The sequence below is a fragment of the Vespa mandarinia genome, chromosome 9 (genome assembly GCF_050613455.1).
Source record: "Vespa mandarinia isolate Hongniang chromosome 9, ASM5061345v1, whole genome shotgun sequence".
Taxonomy (NCBI): domain Eukaryota; kingdom Metazoa; phylum Arthropoda; class Insecta; order Hymenoptera; family Vespidae; genus Vespa; species Vespa mandarinia.
In genome coordinates this window covers 8,017,501-8,037,500 of record NC_140818.1, presented here as the reverse complement: position 1 = coordinate 8,037,500, position 20,000 = coordinate 8,017,501, and the positions used below count along the sequence as shown (strand labels likewise).

The following is a 20,000-nucleotide window of genomic DNA, read 5'->3' as shown; positions in this document are numbered from 1 at the left end:
TCGCGCAAAGCACGATGTAATTTTGTAATTAATAGTGACATTACCGGTAATTAACTGCCGTGGATAATTGCGACTATAGTTAAGGACTCTAGCGGTGCGACCGCGTACGATCGACATGACGTTAAAAAGGAAAAAAAAAGCATAAGTTCATTGCCGTTTCTTATGCTATCACATATGTATATGTATATATATATATATATATATATATATATATATTTTTCATAAATGCTATTGATTAATGTAATAATATGTTGTACGGAGTTGTTCGTCGTATAAACATTTTCTTTTTTTTTTTCTCTATTTTTCTCTTCTCTCTCTCTCTCTCTCTCTCTCTCTCTCTCTCTCTCTTTCTCTTTCTCTCTATTACAAAATAAAACATAAAAACAAAATATCACATGTTGCTTGGAAATAAGATTGATTGATTCGATTTTTTCTTTTGTTTTTTCTTCCTCTCTTTTGTTGTAAGATAAATATAATGGAAATCAATTGAAAATTTAAATCGATGGAATTTTCTATAAACTGTTCTGTATAATAACAATAACAACAACAACAACAATAATAATAATAATAATAATAATAATAATAATAATAATAATAATAATAATAATAATAATAACAATAATAATAATAATAATAATAATAATAATAATAATAATAATAATATTTGACACAGATAGATACGTCAAATAATATAATATATAATCAGAAGAATATAAAAAATATTGTGCATTTATACCGTGCTGTTTAAAAAAAGATTATGTGATTTGATTTTTACTTTTTTCTTTTTCTTTCTTTTTTTTTTTTTTTTTCTCTTGAAATAAATAATAGGCAATCTGAAATTTCACGTAAAAAATGTACTATAACATTTCAAATATATAGCATTTATAATTGAGACGTATACTTCGTCGATAATTGAATATCATTGAAATGGCTTGTATAAAAAGATAAAAAAAAAAAAAAAAAGGAAAAAAAAAAAGAAACAAAAGAAAAAAAAAATATGTTAACAATAATAAAATAATAATGATCGATTGAAGGAGAATTTTATTAGAGCGTTATGCATTGAGGATATTACGGTTTTAAAAGAAAAAGTATATCGTAAATCGTTTGCGTTTAGATGTAGATTAGGAGCCGCGCAATTATGGTTGAAGGAGCGCTAAAACCGCAGAATCGTTGTCCGCCACCGCGCCAGAGAAGTTTAAAGAACGTGATTTATCGTGTTCACCACGCGTACCTTTACAGGATCTATTTAATGATCGTTTGCAAATCGCTATCGTGTATCGACATGTTGCTCATAACATCTCCCAGGATGCTCTATGAGCATGGTATCGATATTACCTAATTATTATCATAATCATCATCATCGTCATCATCGTCGTCGGAGTATAATCGATATTTTATAAGATTTTACACGGTTATCAATGTCGAAAAAAAAAAAAAAAGAAAAAGTAATAATAATTACACATACAAATTAAATTTTTTCTCCGTATTAACAATAATTCGATTTCTTTTTTATTTTCTCTCTTTTTTTTTTGTTTTGGTTTTTTTTCCTCTTCTTTTCTTCTTTTTTTCCTTCCCCGCTTCCCTTTACGTAACGAAATTTCAATTAATCGATCGATGATGATTTCTTTTCAGGCAAAAAAAGAAAAAAAAAGGAAAGAAAGAAAAAGGAAAGAAACGTGCTAAGAATTATTTTCGTACGATGCCGAAATATATGATCATTAAACGCGTATTGCTAGATCATCGAAAAGTATGAATGATGATGTTTTCAGTCAATAATAACATATGTAAGCGTGTTTATTATCGAAGATCGATGAAACCAACTGGTAAAGGTGATCCAAAGAGATCATTGAAAATAATCTTTATTATAAGTCACCACAAACAAATAATATCTACTATCTAACATACATATATGATCGTATGATAGATATATGATCATAGTAATCGTGAAGAGAAGCTAGGCGAGGTATCACGATCGAAAAGGCTAATTAACATTACCTAACTATAATATAATCCGTAGAAGTCATTAACGATTTCTTTATCGTGGTCAGCTCGTAGCGCAACTTAACTTAATGACTTTTGCACTCCGTGACTGTGATTGAATGAACGGTTGCTACAGGCTAAATTACGGAATCGAAACTTTTTATCATTTATTTTTCTATATCAATAATACTAATCAAAGGGAACAAAAAAAAAAGGAAAAGAAAAAAGAAAAAAAAGAACGAACGAACGAACGATCGATAATATTCTTTTACATAATCGACACTTTTATTCTCTTCTATAATCGATTTTTATTAATCGCATAAAGTAAACACGTTGTTGCAAAATTCAACCAGCGATCTTTCATTTTTTTTTTTTTTTTTTTTTTACTTTTTTCTTTCTTCTTCTTTTCTTCTCCTTCTCCTTATTAGTCATTCACTTACGACAACAATCTCGTCTAACGACTTTTGATTTAGATTAGAATAAAAATTTCGTCAAACCTTTTACATTATCCGTCATTCAGATAGAAAAGATTGACAAGGACAAGACTAACGAGATAAGAATTTTCTTCGAACACTCGCTTTCAATTAAGTACTACTATGAAGAAAAATCATTTCTCTTTCTCTCTCTCCCTCTCTCTCTCTCTCTCTCTCTCTCTCTCTCTGTCTGTCTGCCTCTGTCTCTCTGTCTATCTCTGTCTGTCTCTCAGTTACTAATGTTCCTTCAACGACGATCGAGAGAGTTCCCCCGCCTTCGACGTAAAGCGTAATATCCACATACTTACGCTCGGTGTCTCTTTGCGAATGATCGATGATGAGGCAAAAGTCGTGACACCGTACAAATTACGCCGGCACTTATCTCTCGATCGTTAATTAGTTTCAAGTAAGTATTATACTATACTATACTTAATACCATACATGTATATATATATATATATATACATATCATACATACATACGTTCGGCTACAACGTTTGTAACCTGGCACGACTGACTCTCCGGCACTTTCTCCGGTTCATAATGGACCAATTAGCAGGTCGTAAAACGCGTATCCAGACACTGTTAAATATAAAAGGAACCCTCGCGAGCAAGCAAGTAAGCAAGCACGCCTACTCTTCTTGCGCTTTAACTTACGAAGATCCATTAATTAAAAAAAGAAATAAGTAAATAAATAAAAGAAAATGAGAGAGGGAGGAAGAGAGAGAAAATCAGGGTATAACTCGTTATTAAGTTATTAGACGAATAGAAAATATTTGTTTGAATCGATATTACTTTTTTCTCTTTTTTTCTTTTTTTTTTCTTCACGCCGTACTAAAATCTCATCCAAGAGGGAAGAATTGAAATGAAATTGTTTAAACGCTTTCTAAGATTTGCAAGGAAAAAAGAAAGGAAAAAAAGAAAAAAAGAGAATAGCGAAATAATCAAAAATGTATTACTATAATATGGATATCCGAGAACATCTAATCATTCTTATATCGAACATCGTAGATAGAATGAAAAAGAGAGAGAGAGAGAGAGAGAGAGAGAGAGAGAGAGAAAAAAGAACATCTTAATAGCGTTGGCAGATTAAAATCTCTAGAGATTAGAAAAAAAAAGAAAAAAGAAAAAAGAAAAAAGAAAAAAAGAAAATGTTGCATAAGTCCCCGTAGATGGACGCCAATGGCTATAGTATATAAGTTTATCGGCTAGATCGTGAATCGTTCGCGTTGTAAGGCCCTTAGGTAGATCGTGTCTCCTTATGGTTCCCTTTATCGATGATCGTAAAGGAAATTCCAATCAGGCTTTCCGAACACCTTCTCTCCCCTCCCAATTCCATCTCATCGTTCGTTCGATCGATCGATCGATCGATCGATCGATAAATCGATAGATCGTTATGATTTTTTTATTGGCGATCGAAACATACAGGACAAGTTCATTGGTAATTGTCTCCTTCCTCTTTCATCGAATCTAGATTTAATTTATAAAACATCGTAGAAAGAATTTAATCGAGAATGAGTTAATAAAAGTAAATATATGAAAAAAGAAATATGTCAATGTGCGCGCGCAAACGCACGTTTATGCGCGTTCAACGCGATATTATTATACCAGATGAAATTTACTATATCATTATTTAGAAAATGTATTATATTAGATTTAATGGAAAGAAAATAAAATTTATGAAAAAGGGGAAAATACGTCAATGTGTTTGCTCCGACGAAACGATCGGAGTAAGGGAAAGGTCGACGTTGACGAAAAAAAAAAAAAAAAAAAAAGAAAAAAAAACAAAGAAAAAAAAACCAGGGAAACAAAATTACGACAGTAGAAGCAATAAAAATTAAGAAAAATATAATTGCGTTAAAAGTTGTCACCCGCCCGTTCGCTCGTTTAAAATTATTTCGATCGGAACAAATATAATGCGATAATGAAAGTGACAGAGAAAACATATTAATAAAAATTTTTAATAGAAGCAATATGTTAATGAGACACTCGTATTACTATTTTAGAAAATGCAATAGTGTGGGAAGAATAAAACTAATAGAAAAAAAAAAAAAAAAAAATAATAATTACGTCAATGATCACTACGCGTTCTCTCTCGTTTATTTTTTTCTTTGTGTTTTTTTTTTTTTCTTTTTTATTTTAGTTAACTTCGGAATAAAAACGCTAACGTTGTGCTCGTTCGTCGTGTGAAACTATTTCGATCGAAATAAAGTGCGTCGTTATTAGGATGTCTTCAACTATTACGATTTTAACGAGAAAATCGTTTTATAGCGATCAGACTTCGGACACGATCGATATATATATATATATAGGTATATATATATATATATATATATATATATATATATATATACCTAGTACTCTTCGTTCACGAATTAATTATACCTCCATTACGTAATTGGATTTATCGTCTCTTCGTGATCAAGCATGAAAGAGAGAGACAGAGACAGAGAGAGACAGAGAGAAAGAGAGAGAGAGAGAGAGAGAGAGAGAGAGAGAGAGAGATATCGTTCCTTCGACCAGGAGAAATCCATTCGATCCATTAGCTCACTAATTGAACGTTGCCGCGCGTTGACAGTAGGATTGTAATTAAGGAATGCCGATCGAACAGCGCACCATTCGAATTCGAAGGCGTCGATTTACACAAACGATCACTGATCATATTCGGTGAAAGAGCATTATACTTTGTGTCGATCGTAAAGGCCCAATCGTTTATCTCATAAACCTTATCGAGATAATCAATTTAATTCGGACAATATCCTATATCACGAACTTATCGACGAGAGAATTTAGTTTCACGTGTTACGTATATAGTGTTAACAAAATTTATCTCGACGTAATCGGGAAGAGAGAGAGAAAAAAAAAAAAAAAAGAAAAAAAAAAAAAAAGAAAAAATCGTCCCGATTTTAATCGGCAACTGTTATCCTAAGGAATGAGAAACGAATGTTCTTTCTTCTTTTTCTTTTTTTTGTTGTTGTTGTTGTAATTAATTAATTAATTAATTAACTAAAAGAGAGAAACGAAAATCTTTATTGTAATTCGATGTAATATTTCGATTTAGTTGAATATTTGATGAATGTTACGATGTTGCGCCTTTTTTTTTTTTTTTTTTTTCTGAAATAAATAAGAAAAGAATAAAAATGAGAGATAAAAGATAAAAAATAAAAGAGTAATAAAAAAGATAAAAAAGATAACGAAGGATAGAAATAATTCTTGTATAAGTGTGTTCTTTCACTAACAAATATCGTAGCGCTATCGAGACAGCCTATCGAGGCTGCCTATCGAAAACAGCTTAAATAGGAAGAAGTTGCGTATCGAATGGAATATCTTGCCGATAATTCGTAATAGCCGGGTATTATCGTGCTCGTGAGATCGAACACGACCGGCCGTCCCTGGTTCTTGTCACAGGATGCATTGATGCGTCTATTAGCGCGAATTTGCAAGTATGATTCGACGTAAAAACACCTCCCCGCGGCACGTTCATCTCCTCGGGAGCACGTTCACGGAGTAGAACGCGCGTGAAACGAACGAGCGATCTCAGTTGTTGCGAAGCATGTGCTTCAACGATGATCACGCGTCGTGAACATTTTTCAATTGGCCACTGATACTTCCTATTTTCTTCGTCTTTCATTTCACATGATGGCGAAAAAGAAAAATGAATTAAATAGTAAACGAAAAGATACAAACTTACGATTCATTCAGATCTATTATGATTAACGACAATATTATGACTAACTTTGTATAATTCTTTCTATTTTTTTTGTTTTGTTTTTGCCACAAAATATATGTTTTTCTTTTTGTTTCTCTCTCCTTTTTTTTATTGTTGTTTTTTCTCTCTTTTTTTCTTTTCTTCTTCTTCTTCTTCTTCTTCTTTTTGCGCGTCGCAGGATACAACAACAGCGCAATGTTACGTTAATCTATTCCATTTGTTTTTCTTCGTTTTATTTTTTCTTCTATTTTTTTTTCTTTTTGATTCTGTTTCGATCGAATGAAAAAAAAAAAAAAAAATAATAATATTTTAACTAATAATAGTTTGTGATCATAAAGATACGATTTTAGATTTTTTTTTAATTTTTATATTCTTTTTTTTTTCTTTCTTTTTTTACAATTATCGAGATAATTACAGTGTTAACTAAAGAAGCTGTTCTTATTTAGTATATATATATATATATATATATATATATATATATATATATGTATGTAATAACGAATAAAGATAATTAAATGTCAATAAATGTTTAATTAACGATCTTAACCTTTTCATTAATATTAATAACTTTTTTCAATTTCGAAAAGGAAAACTTTAAAAAATTCCTCATCCTTGAAAGCTACAAATTCATTCAGTAGATAAGTATCTACGGATACGAATTCTTGATAAGACTTAATAAATCATGTTTTTCTTATTCATTCGATATCTATGTTAATTTCGTAATAATGATTTTGCTTAATTCACAAATTTAATATATATATATATATATATATATATATATATATATATATAACACATATAATAAATGTAATATATATATAATTCCAATTTATAAATAACATATGTAATTCCATTTAGTGCTTAATTCAAAGTATAAAAAAAATCAATTCTCTCTCTCCCTCTCTTTCTCTCTCTCTCTCTCTCTCTCTCTCTCTCTCTCTCTCTCTCTCTCTCTTTCTATCTTTCTCGAAGAAGAAGAAGTCGATTTATCAGCGTCGCTGTCGCGTGCTGCTGTTGCCACAGAACCTACCAGCTCGTGAGAAGCATAAGCGGCCGCAATGAGTCGGCTAATTAGTTTATTACGCCGCGCTGATTTGTACGCTCGTAAATCGCCGGATTACGTGTGTATGTATTATACAAATATACATACACGTACACACATACACGGAATATATGTATTTTTGTGTAAAGTCACACCATTAAATTATAAATCTCTCTAAAGAAACATAATGGCGTTCGAGGGACGAAGAAAATCATTCGTTTTACGTGATTCTTTCTTTCATTTATTCTTTTTTTTTTTTTCTTTTTCTCTTTCTTTCCTTATTTTCATAACGATTCAAAATGTAGGTATACAATTTCCATGGTGTAATTATCTCACGTTGCAAAAGTTGGCCCGTATATCCCTAAGAAATATAATCGTTATATTATTACACATTCAGATATAAATGAGCCCATTAAGGTAAAATCTATAATAATAATAAATTCGCGTCCCATTGAATAAAGTTTTGTTGCCTTAATTGGCTTAACTCGAAAGAAATTATATTCGTTTCTTGGATATAATAAAAATAAATACATACATACATACATACATACATACATACATACATACATACATACATACATACATATATATATATATATATATATATATATATATATATATATTTACGAGTTAAATATTAACAGTATAAATAACAATAATAATAATTAACCAGCCAGATTGTGGATAATCTAATAAATATATAATAAATATATTAAAGCCGCGGATCGTTTTGCACAGCCGTGAAATACATAATTCTATTGTCTAAAAGTTGTTACGTTGTGGGAGAACGTAAGTAAGTAAATAAGTAAGTAAGTAAGTAAGTAAGTAAGTAAGTAAGTAAGTAAGTAAGTACGGGGCACTCAGGTGTGCCAAGTCCGCGCCTGGGCCCACGGAACTTGCTCCTTTCCGCCGTTAAATTATAGTGTTTACGCGAATTAGATTTCGGTTTCGGTAATTTTCAGTTAATAACGAAACGAACTGGGCAACGAACAAACGTTAAGTGCGGCTTCGGGCCCATTAATGCCATTATAATCTAAAGGGCTACCTATACGTTCAACTTTCACTCTCTCTCCTTCTCTCCCTCTCTCTCTCTCTCTCTCTCTCTCTCTCTCTCTCTCTCTCTCTCTCTCTCTCTCTCTCTCTCTCTCTCTGTTCGCTTTACTCATTCTTGTTGCATACGCAGCAAGTGCATCGCTCCTTTACGTGCTTATACGCGAATAATAAACGCGCGATGGGTGTGCGCAAAAGGCAACTCTGTGAGTCTGTATAAAAGAGAGAGAGAGAGAGAGAGAGAGAGAGAGAGAGGAAAAGTGGGGTTTAGATCTCTTATACATTATCGTCCGCATTACGTCGGGGGCTACTACCTGGATTATAAGCTCATTTCCGATAAATCGACTCGATTAAAAAGTGCCTCTTAAGAGCGCGTAAACCACTTTGCTTCGACCCTTCCCCCAAGGTCCACTCCCCTCTCCCTCTTCAATCCCCCCCTCCGATTCCGCCTTCCTTTCCTACAAGCTTCGATATCGCAAGAGAGCAACGTGGGTAGGTAGGTAGGTAGGTAAGGTAAGTAGTTAGGTAGGTAGGTAGGTAGGTAGGTAGGTAGGTAGGTAGGTAGGTAGGTAGGTAGGTAGGTACCTACTCGTTTTTAGAAATTCGTTTCAACGAGCGCCATTTTCCTTAAAGACTGGTACCGCTTCGAGCTCCGCGTCGCTGTTTATATCGCGCCGTTTTAGAAGAGGAAGAAGAAGGAGCCTTAACAGACTCGACTTGCTATTCGCCTCGAGTTGCTAGAAAGACGATCGGTGTCGGCAAACGATACTTTCAATTAAGATTTTTCTTTCCTTTTTCCTTTTTCTTTTCCTTCCTTTTCTTCTTCTTTTTTTTTTTTTTTTGTCTTTTTTCTTTCTTTTCCTTTTTGTTCTCTTACTTTTTTCTTCTCTTCTATTTCTCCTTCCTCATCTTTCTATACTTACTCATTTCTCTTTGCAACAGGGAGATATTATATAGTACATCGATGATCGTGAGTGGTGTCATAATCGCGAATGGAATGCAAGCGATAACTTGGCGTTTTTTTTCTCTTTTTTTTTCTTTTTTTTATTCTCTTTTTTTTTCTTCTTTTTTTCTTCTTCTTCTTTTTTTTCTTTCTTTTCCTTTTTTTTTAACCATCGAGGCGCCATCATTGCAAATTGGCGCCGTAGTTGGTTACTCGCATGTTGTAGATCGATAAATGGTTAACGTTTAAAATATTTCCGATAATATTCGAAGATTTTATCTCAGGGCGGAGAAGATCGATTTGATCGTCGATTAATACGATTAAAAATTGTTCCTGTACATTTGCCAAGGAAAATAGACGTCTAACTAACGATTCGTTCGATTCTAAGCGCACGTTCAATTCGGGTTATATCGATTGTGGTTAAAAAGCAAAAAACAAGAAAGAAAAGGAAAGAAAAGAAAAAGAATAAGAAGTAATCATCGCAAGATTCTACGCATACGTTAACGTATACGTGGTAAACTTATGCACGTACCTATCTATCCATATCCCGCAAATATATCTTTATCGAGAAAATGCGAGAGTGAACGACGAATACAGCGTGAAAATGATTTCTATCGTTACGAGGAGAATCGTGCCGCGTTTAGACCTATACTCGTTCCCGAGTTAAACCGCATATTTGAGGTATGTACAACGTAGAGTACTTACACGCGAGCTCTCGTAGGAATCATTAATGTTCTGCAAGGTCGGTGAAAGGAATGATACCTTTACCCTCACCTGGATGGATTAACGTATATCAGGATTTTATATGGTGATTCATTTTGTTATTATAATCACATAGATATGATCAATCACGATAACACATTTCTTACAATGTACGTGTGGTTTCATTTTACTTTAGAGATTTTTCTTTGTTATTTTTCTTTTTTTTTTCTCTCTTTTTTTTCTTCTTTTTTTTTTTTCTTTTCATTCTTCCGAACAATACAAGTCTGACAAAAAACGATTACTCTGACGATATCCCCGCGATTAAATTCTATAAAAGAGAAAAAAAAAAAAAAAGGAAAGAAAAGAAAAAAAAAAGGAGACCGCAGTCAAACGAGACCGCAATGATTTTTCCTGGCAAATTCCGATCTAGCGGTCGGGGTATTACCCGAGAACGAATGAATAATAATTGGTGCATTAGAAAATAACAATATCAGTTAGAATTTCGACGGCTATCCCCTAACGACGGACTTTCCCTTTTTCCGGGATATATTCGACGAAATATTTTCATTCGATCGATCGTTCGATGTGCGAGATTTAAAAAAAAAAAAAAAAAAAAAAAAAATACAGAAATTCGTTTCGAACATTTAATTTTCACCTCGTAAAAGATACATTGAAAGTGAGCAAGGAAAAAAAGCATACTCGCGGGCGCGCGCGTGCGTGCATATACAGACACACAGACATTTGGAGTTACGAAAGATAAGATTTCTATGTATTCCAGGTAATAAACACCCAGGTATTCCTCACGAGGGACTCGAGGAATGACGACCGGGTGTCCGGCAGAAATTACGAAAACCAACAAAATAATTTCTTCTTTTACAGATCAGTCGAGCGTACGAGGTGGCGGCGGCGGCGGCGGTGGCGGTGGAGGCGGCGGCGGTGGCGGAGGAGGAGGAGGAGGAGGAGGAGGAGGAGGAGGAGGAGGTGGAGGAGGAGGTAGCGAGCAGACCGTCCCTCAGACGAGTCCTGCTAGCAGCACGAGTAGCTCGAGCCAGGTGAATCAGGTGAGCCAGCAGGTGAGCCAACAAACTCACCAGCAGTCTCGCCAACAACAACAACAACAACAACAACAACAACAGGCAACGGCGACAACACCGATACCATTAACAACCACCGTATCGTCAACCGCGTTACTGTTATTGTCTACAAGAGCATCACCGGCATCGCCAATAACGACAATAATAGCAGCGACCACGACAACGTCGGCGACGACAACGACAACGACAACGACAACAACAACAGCAGCACCAGCAACAGGAGCAACAACAGCGGCAGCGGCAGTAGCAGCAGCGGCAGCGGCGGCTGCGGCGGCAGCAGCAGCAGCAGCAGCAACTACGACGACGACTCCTCAATCCACGCAGATGGGAATCTCAACGGAAGAGGTTAGGCCCGAGGAAGAGGGCAGCCACCCGAGGGCAGCTCCAACGAGCCCTGAAAGCGAGGCCGAGGTCGACGACTTTGCACCTAAGAGGAAGCAACGACGTTACAGGACGACCTTCACTAGCTTCCAGTTAGAAGAACTCGAGAAGGCATTCTCGAGGACTCATTATCCTGACGTTTTCACCAGGTAAGACCCCAAGTATAAGGGATAGGATAGGATAGGATAGGATCGGATCGATCGGCTTATAACCACGAATAAAATCTCTCCGTCACGAAAGTCTATTTTCTAGTTTTTTCTTTTTCTCTTTTCTTTTTTCTTCTTTTTCTTTCTTTTTTCTTTCTTTTTTTTTTTTTGTTTAATCATTCCCGGCAAGTCACGAACTAAGATGACTCGTACTAACGTGACGTACCTACATAGGTGTAACGTAATACTCGTTTTTCGGTTGATTACGAAGGAAATGGAGTGGGAGAGATGTTAGGGATTAGGAGAAGAGGGGGTGGAGAGAGAGAGAGAGAGATAAAGGAGGGGGAAAGGTGTCTAGCCAAGTCCTAATCGAGTCTTCGTTTCTAACAGGCTTCCTGAATAACGGTATCGAGATATAGACGAGTAGACTGGCGCGACGCGCGTTACGGATCTTGAGACCACCTATTAGTCTCCTGATTGATCCGAAATGTTTTAGCGATAGGGGATGACTACCGTTCTCAAATCCTTCCATTCGAGCATATTTTAACATAAGATGATATTTTCGAGAAAGATTTATCGTTTAACATCTCCCCCAGTATTCTTGACACTTTCGTTAAATTCCTGCGTAAGTATGAGAAAGGATTATTACTGACACGCCCCCCACCCTCCCCCAATCGTACGATCATAATATGAATATCCTTCGTCGCGAATGACCAACGATTAATACCTAAAAATCAATTAGGAATTCAAGATTGTAAAAGATCGAATCAAGAAATAAATTTCATCATCGGATCGATCCTATCTTAAAGGTTACCTATTTTAAACGTGTCATTTTATTTTATTTTATTTTATTTTATTTTATTTTATTTTATTTTATTTTATTTTATTTAATTTCATTTCATATCATTTTATTGCATCTAATTTATTTTTTATTTTATTCCTTTTCTTTTTATCTTTTCCATTTATTTCCTTTATTTTTCTTTCGAATCGTCCTTTTAAACTATCCATGAGTTTTTTACAATTTTGTTTTCTCAATCATTCCGACAGGTGAGAATGTAAACGAAGAAGGAAACTAAATTCTACGTACACGGACATGCACGCTCACATTTGCACGCACTCACGTACGCACGCATACATAAAACGCAAAGCGATAAGCAGAATATTATCGATCGATGCCATTTTTACGATGAAGGCGTAGTCCTTGAACATGATCGTAAAACGGACTTGATTTCTTCATGATTATTCAAGCATCGTTGCTATAGAAGTCGTTTATTCGCATTGCAAAAATAGCGATGATTTAATTGCGCGCGTTACCGTAATTATGAACATACCAATGCCTATCGTTCTGATAAAAGTTAATAACTTTATCAAGATCGAATATAGATGTACATATGTATGTATGTATACGTAGGTACACATACATACATACATACATAGACACATAACGTAACTATCTCTATCTCATCTGTGTGTATCTGTGTGTGTGTGTGTGTGTGTGTGTATCAATATAGAAAAAAAAAAGAAAAAAAAAAAACAAACCATACGTGAGAAACATATCATTGGTCGATTACGTCGATGCAAATAAATAATAAATTGACAAATTTTCCTTGTTTTTTTCCTTCTTTTTCTTTTCTTCTCTTTCTTTTTCTTTTTCTTTTTTCTTTTCTTTTTTTCTTTTTGGTCCATTATAAATCCCCAAAAACTATAATTCCGTATACGGTGTATAGGCAATTATTGTACGAAAGGATTTTAGAAACAAAACCGAGGAAAGAAAAATGACGGGGGACGACCATGATCGTTTCGAATATCCTTTTTCATTCTTTCTTTTCTTTTTTTCCTTCGTCTACTCCGTCTTCTTCTTCTTTCTCCCCTCTCTCTCTCTCTCTCTCTCTCTCTTTCTCTTTCTTACGATTCTACCCATGCAAATTTCCTTCCTTGGCCACGGTCGATGGTTTTGCATTATTAAGTCTCCGAGGAAGAGACGGCCGGTTGTTAGACGTGTAGAGTAACGCGCCGAGAATGGGGTGTAGTGCAATCTATCTGGATGCTTTTCTCTCTCTCTCTCTCTCTCTCACTCTCTTCTCTATCCTTCCTTCTTTCCTTCCTTCTTTCCTTCTCAAGTCGTTCTTTTTTTACACGTGGCTTCTTTCGTGCTATGGAACACCCGGTAGGTAACTAATAGCGGTGTAATCGCTCGTAATAGGTCCGGTCCTGCGGCCACGGTATGGGGTTCTCGTAATTAACGAAGGTGGAAGAGGTAGTGTATAGAAAGAGAGAGAGAGAGAGAGAGAGAGAGAGAGTGAGAGAGAGAGAGCGAGTATGCAAGAGAGTTTGAAACAGGTAGTGGCCGTGGCGTACGCTCGGATTCTTTGGGGGGGAGGGGACACCATGGACCATCTTCTACCTACGAAACCTTGTTGCTTAGATCTTAGTACTACCTTATCTTCCCATGCTTCTTTCTCCCCCTTCCCCTCTAATACTACTCTTCTTCTTTATTCGTCGTCCAAATACGGTTTAATAAAAAATTCGTGAAAACCTACGTGACATCGTAGAAAACGATGAGATGAAACGAGAGTTCGTAAATAAACTATTGTTAGATTCCTCTTGAAAAATGTTCCTTAATCGTCTTCAGGATCGTGACCGGATCGTTAAATTTCTTCTTTGTATTTATCGTTTTATTTATTTATTTAACAAGCGCCGATCGTGAAGTGAAAGCGTAAACTCACGGTGATCGACTTTCATATATATATGTGTGTGTGTGTGTGTGTGTAATTTATAATATTTATAATATTTAAATATTTATAATATTATAAATTATTAAAATATTAGATAACATTTTTTTTTCTTTTCTTCTTTTTTTTTTCTTTTTTTTTTTTTTTTTCTTACAACTCAATCCCGTTCGGCGCCTTTTTATTTATTTTTCTCTGTCCTTCCTTTTCTATGTTTTTCGTTTTTTATTCTATTCATCCATTTTTTATTTTTTTTTTTATTTTTTTTTATTTTCCTTTTTTGTCTAAAAAGCTAAAGATCAATTTTCTCGCGTTTATTACGACTCGATCAATTTATCAAATCCGATGATATATAATTAGTTCGGACGAGATATTTAATGAACGATACTAGATATTGAAATTCTCCGTATATCGTATAAAAATAAATCTCGCGATTGCGCGAGTGACGCAAGCCAGAACGAAGGTCGGATTAAAGCTGCTCCTGTGAAACAACGTTATAAATAACATTTTAATTACGTTCACGTCTTAAAAAGTCGTAGAACCGTGTTGGACGTGGAGACACATTGGCGGACAGGCACGCATAGTTCGTAAACGCCTAAGCTATGCCATCGTTTATATTTTTATTCGGCGATCCTCCTCAAGATATTATTTTATGGTTATATCGTTCGTAAACAAGTGTCCTCGACGAGTCGAACTTCTAATACTTATCAAAAAGTTTCTAATCGAATGACTATAATCGCTGTCCTATCCGGAGAATAGAATTTAATGTACTTTCTCTTTCTCTTTCTCTCTCTCTCTCTCTCTCTCTCTCTCAGTTGCTCTCTTTATCTTTTTTTCTTTACCAAAAATATATCGACACAAAAAGAAATCCTGAAAATGTAATTTATCGATCTATCTATCTGTGTATATAACATATCTATCTATCCATCTATCTATCGTTAATTATTATTCAATTCGTCGTATCTAAATTTTTTTTCACTTCTCATACGAATCTTACTATTTTGTAGTAATAAATTGATTTGGTTTCCTTCGTTTCTCAGTGCCTTACGTTGGTATTAATTTCACACTAATTGGATTTTATGGTCGCTTAGGTTTATTGACCAGCCGTGAGGGACGAAGGAGGAAGAAACCAAGCGCAAAAGAGCGAGAAAGACAGACGTAGAGAGTGAGAAAGATAGAGTGAAAGAGAGAGAGAGAGAGAGAGAGAGAGAGAGAGAGAGAGAGAGAGAGAGTGAGAGACTCGTCGGAACACATTGCATATTCATTAGAAGCCTTTACCGAAGGGCACGCGCACGATTGGTTCTATCAAAATACATTTAATGGACAGACACCACTGGTATATATATATATATACACACACACACACACATATATATGATATTTTATAAGGAGTCATCCGATATACGCGAATAATACCCAGGACCCATTTGTTACGGGCGAATAATAAACGTTTTACAATCGTTAGGTACAAATTACTACGTGTCCGCTCATAAACGTCCTACGAACGATGATTTATCTCGATTTCCTCTCGATCAGCGCGTATTATCAAAACCATGGTTATAACATATACCAGTAAGTACCTCTTACTCGTAATATAATATATAATCGTAAATAGGTGCCCGACCAGACTCGTGACAAGAAATTAATATATATATATATATATATATATATATATATATATATATATATATATATAAAATCTCATAAGTGATTGTGCGTAAAAAAGAAAACAGAAAAGGAAAAAGAAAAGAAGAAGAATAAGAAAAGTCTCTGCTAGGAAGTTATTGAGAAGGCGTAATATACTTGCGTATTACTTACAAATAAAATTGTATTTTACTACAACAAGTTTGTAATAGGACACGAGTTCAATATTATACCATTGAATTTTTATGTCTTCTTCTTTTCTTCCTTTTTTCTTTTTTTTTCTTTTTTTTTTTCTTTCTTTTTTTTTTTTCTTCTTCTCTTTTCTTTTCTTATTTTTAACACGTCGCCAATCAATTGAGATATACCTAATTTACACGTACGATCTAACTATCCATACAGTAAGGTTACTTATATTAACTATTTCTTTGATATCTCACCTAATCACGTAATATATCAATATTTATTATTATTATTTTTTTTTTTAACGTTGGACTGTGATAGAATAATATTAAAATCACGTATAATATGTTACATAAGTAGGTCAAATCTAATTTCTATTGAACGTATCTGGACATTCAATCTCGAATTAATTTGCAAGTTTACGTTAAATATTAAAATGACTTACTATATTTGTCGGTACGACGGTATGTATCTATGAGTTTTTACATTGGTTTTAATTTTTGTTTCTCTTTTCTCTCTCTCTCTCTCTCTCTCTCTCTCTCTCTCTCTCTTCCTCTCTCTCTTTTCTCTCTTTTTTTTTCTTTTTACTATGGAAATAAAAGAACAACGAAGACGAGAGGAAAAGACGCAGAATCTTTTTTCTTTTTCTTTTTTTCTTTTTTTTTTTTTTTTTATTTCTTAGTAGGTATAACACTTATGAAGAGGTTCGAAACTGTTCAAACAAACGTGTAAAACAAGTCGATTCAGGAGAAAAAAAGAGAGAGACAGACATGGACGAAGAGAGACAAACATAAAGAGAGAGAGAGAGAGAGAGAGAGAGAGAGAGAATATACGTATACGTTAAAGCGTTTTCGAACGTAGCCACTTACTTTTACGAGCTCTTAAGATCTAATTTAGATTAGAGTCGTGTGGCTCGAGCTACCGTGGCCGACGCGTTCGATCGACCGTCGTCGACCGAATGAGAGAAAGAGAGAGAGAGAGAGAGAGAGACTCTCTCTTTTCGAAACGACGACGTGACGAAGCCTTCGTAGTTATGTGTTTGTTGGTTTTTCGACCATTTTTATTTTCCTCCTTTCTCTTTCGTTTCGTTTTGTTTCGTTTCGTTTCATTTCATTTCATTTCCTTTCGTTTCGCTTGTAAAACCGAAGAACTTAGACATCGAATGACTATCCATTACGGACCATTCGTTTGCCAAGCTCCTTTTTTTTTATTTTTTTTTTTTTTTTTTTAGGTGAAGTCGATGTTCCGACAAATTAAAGAAAGACAATTTATGTGTATGTGTATGTGTAAGTGAGTATATGAATATGTGTATATATGTACGTGTGTGTGCGTGTGTGTGTGTGTGTGTGTGAGAGAGAGAGAGAGAAAGAGAAAAAGTGAGAAAGACAGAATGTGCGAAAACGTAATCTCCAACAAATCAATTTACGAAAAAAGACGGAAAGTTTCGAATTGATCAACGACGAGTTTCTTTAATGATTTATATACATAATAACAAATATATGTATGTACATACATTTGTTATTATCCCTATTGACATATGAATCAATGTCTGCTTTTTATAATATTAAGTATGTATATATATATATATATATATATATATATATATATATATACGTGCATATGCATGAACGTAACACGATTACGTTCCGATTTCTTTTTTTCTCTTTTCGTATCTAGATACGCGCAGGTAATAATAGATTATGTTCCTAGAACGATCATACAAAATATTAAATAATTACATATTATTAATTGAAATGCCACGTTTTCTACGTTTGTAAATCAAGATAAGTGTTCTTTTTTTTCTCTTTTTTTTCGTTTTTTTTTTTCTTTTTTTTAACATCAATAGCATATTTATGGAATCAATAAAAGTGCTTTAAAAACACTATATATATATATATATACTCAATGACTTTGCACTCTTATCAGGTATCCTTATAAAACTTTTTTATTACAGACTTTCGAGCCTCGCGATGCTATTGCGAACAAATGTTTTGACCTGTCGTACGATCGACAAGGAAAAAAAGAACGAATAACAACAAGAAAATGATTGAAAAAACACTAATCCATGTAGTAAAGAGTCGATAATTATTACCTTGTGATGCAATGTTTTTTTTAACGAAAAGATAAAGAAATATATATATATATATATATATATATATATATATAATTAATGTTTTTCATTGCTTTGCAAATCGATATTATTATTTCTTAATTATACTATATAAAATTAATTTATACAAATATTAATAATTATTCATTATTATTATTATTATTATTATTATTATTATCATTATTTATTAATCTTTCTTTTATTACTTATTATTTATTAATATTAATAATAATAAAAATAAGAAAAATAAAGAAAACATTTATATACTATCTCCGACGCTAATGTAATATAATAATAATAATAATAATAATAATAATAATAATAATAATAATAATAATAATAGTTTAAAAAATCAAACATTTCATATGCTATCACCGACGCGACATAGAAGAAAAAGAAATAAAGAGATATTAGAAAGAATCGATGTATAAGTTTGACGAATTACAAAGCGAGGGAACTTTTCTTCGGGAGAATGAGAAAATAGAGATTCAAACAGGAGGTGTACCACCTGTTCAAAGGGCCGCAAAGCGCGTTTCTCGGTAAATCATTCCAAAGTATACCTCTATATCCGTGGGGTGGGTTGGTGGCGAGTTTAATAAGGATGATTGTTTCCAGTGATCCGTGGAACGAAACCAGTTCCACGAGACTCCTTCCCTTTCTCTTTCTCTCTCCCTCCCTCTCTCTCTCTCTCTCTCTCTTCTTTTCTCTCCCTTTTTTCTTTTTTATTTTTGTTTTTTACTCTCTCTCTCTCTCCCCCCCCTCTCTCTCTCTCTCTCTCTTTCTTTCTCTTTGTGTCCACTGTCACGACCGAGCAAGCAAACTTCTCCTGTCATTAATCGGCCGACGACGAGTCATGCTCCCGATTAGAAAACACCGCCGGCACTGCCCCGTTATTCGTTTCACCAACAAATAAGATTAGACTCTGTCCAAGGAAAGTTAATCGGTTCCGTTCTAGCATCTCTCTCTAAGTTTATGTGTATATATATATATATATATATATATATGTGTGTGGGTGTGTGTGTGTGTAGATATGTATTTGTGAATAATAAACTACATAAAATAATCACAATCTCGAATATTTATATCATTTTTATACGTTATAATTATTCGGAATTTATTTACTCTCCGGACGAGAGAAGTTAAAAATAGAAGAGGATACAAAATGGTAGGCAAGAGAGGATGAATCATTGATTTATATGTAATTAATTATTACGTAATCTTGAAAGATTTCAATGTTTTTAATTGAACATTGCCTATAATTTGTGAATTAATAAAGACATATGTATCAATTATACACACTTACATACATTTATTTATTTATAATACTACGAATAGTTTTCGTAAGTGCAACATCATTATCGATAGAAGGATAAGTGAATACTTAAATATTGTACAATTATACAAACACGTAATTTTTTTTTCTCTTTTTCTTTTCTTTTTTAATCGGACGAAGAAATCCTTCCACACACATAACAACACACATACACACACACACACACACACATACATACACACATTTCCATCTCTCTGTCTCTCTCTCTTTCTCTCTTTCTTATTTGTTTTCTTTTTCTTGCTCGTACCGTTTCTCCCACTGCTAAGATACCCGTCGAAGGTTAATAAGAAGAAGAAAGAAAGAAAGAAAGAAAGAAAGAAAGAAAGAAAGAAAGAGGGAAGAAGAAGAAGAAGAAGAAAAGGGAGAATACAGGTGGTACAGGTTTGTCGAGGTCCATCCCTCATCCGATTGGCGGTAGTGTGGCCAATCAGTAATTGGCTCTCCACGGCGTACGCGTATTAAGCGCGCATTACGCACGCATTAC

General features: G+C 34.0%; 1 protein-coding gene across 2 annotated transcripts in view; it reads left to right on the top strand.

The window, feature by feature from the left end:
- LOC118440083 (uncharacterized) overlaps positions 1-20,000 on the top strand; it is a 143,153-nt gene that overhangs the window by 104,097 nt on the left and 19,056 nt on the right. For both annotated transcript variants that reach the window (XM_085659336.1, XM_085659335.1), the window contains exon 3: positions 10,779-11,523. In XM_085659336.1, the coding sequence (XP_085515462.1) occupies positions 10,779-11,523 (745 nt within the window). The remainder of the gene's footprint in view (positions 1-10,778; positions 11,524-20,000) is intronic.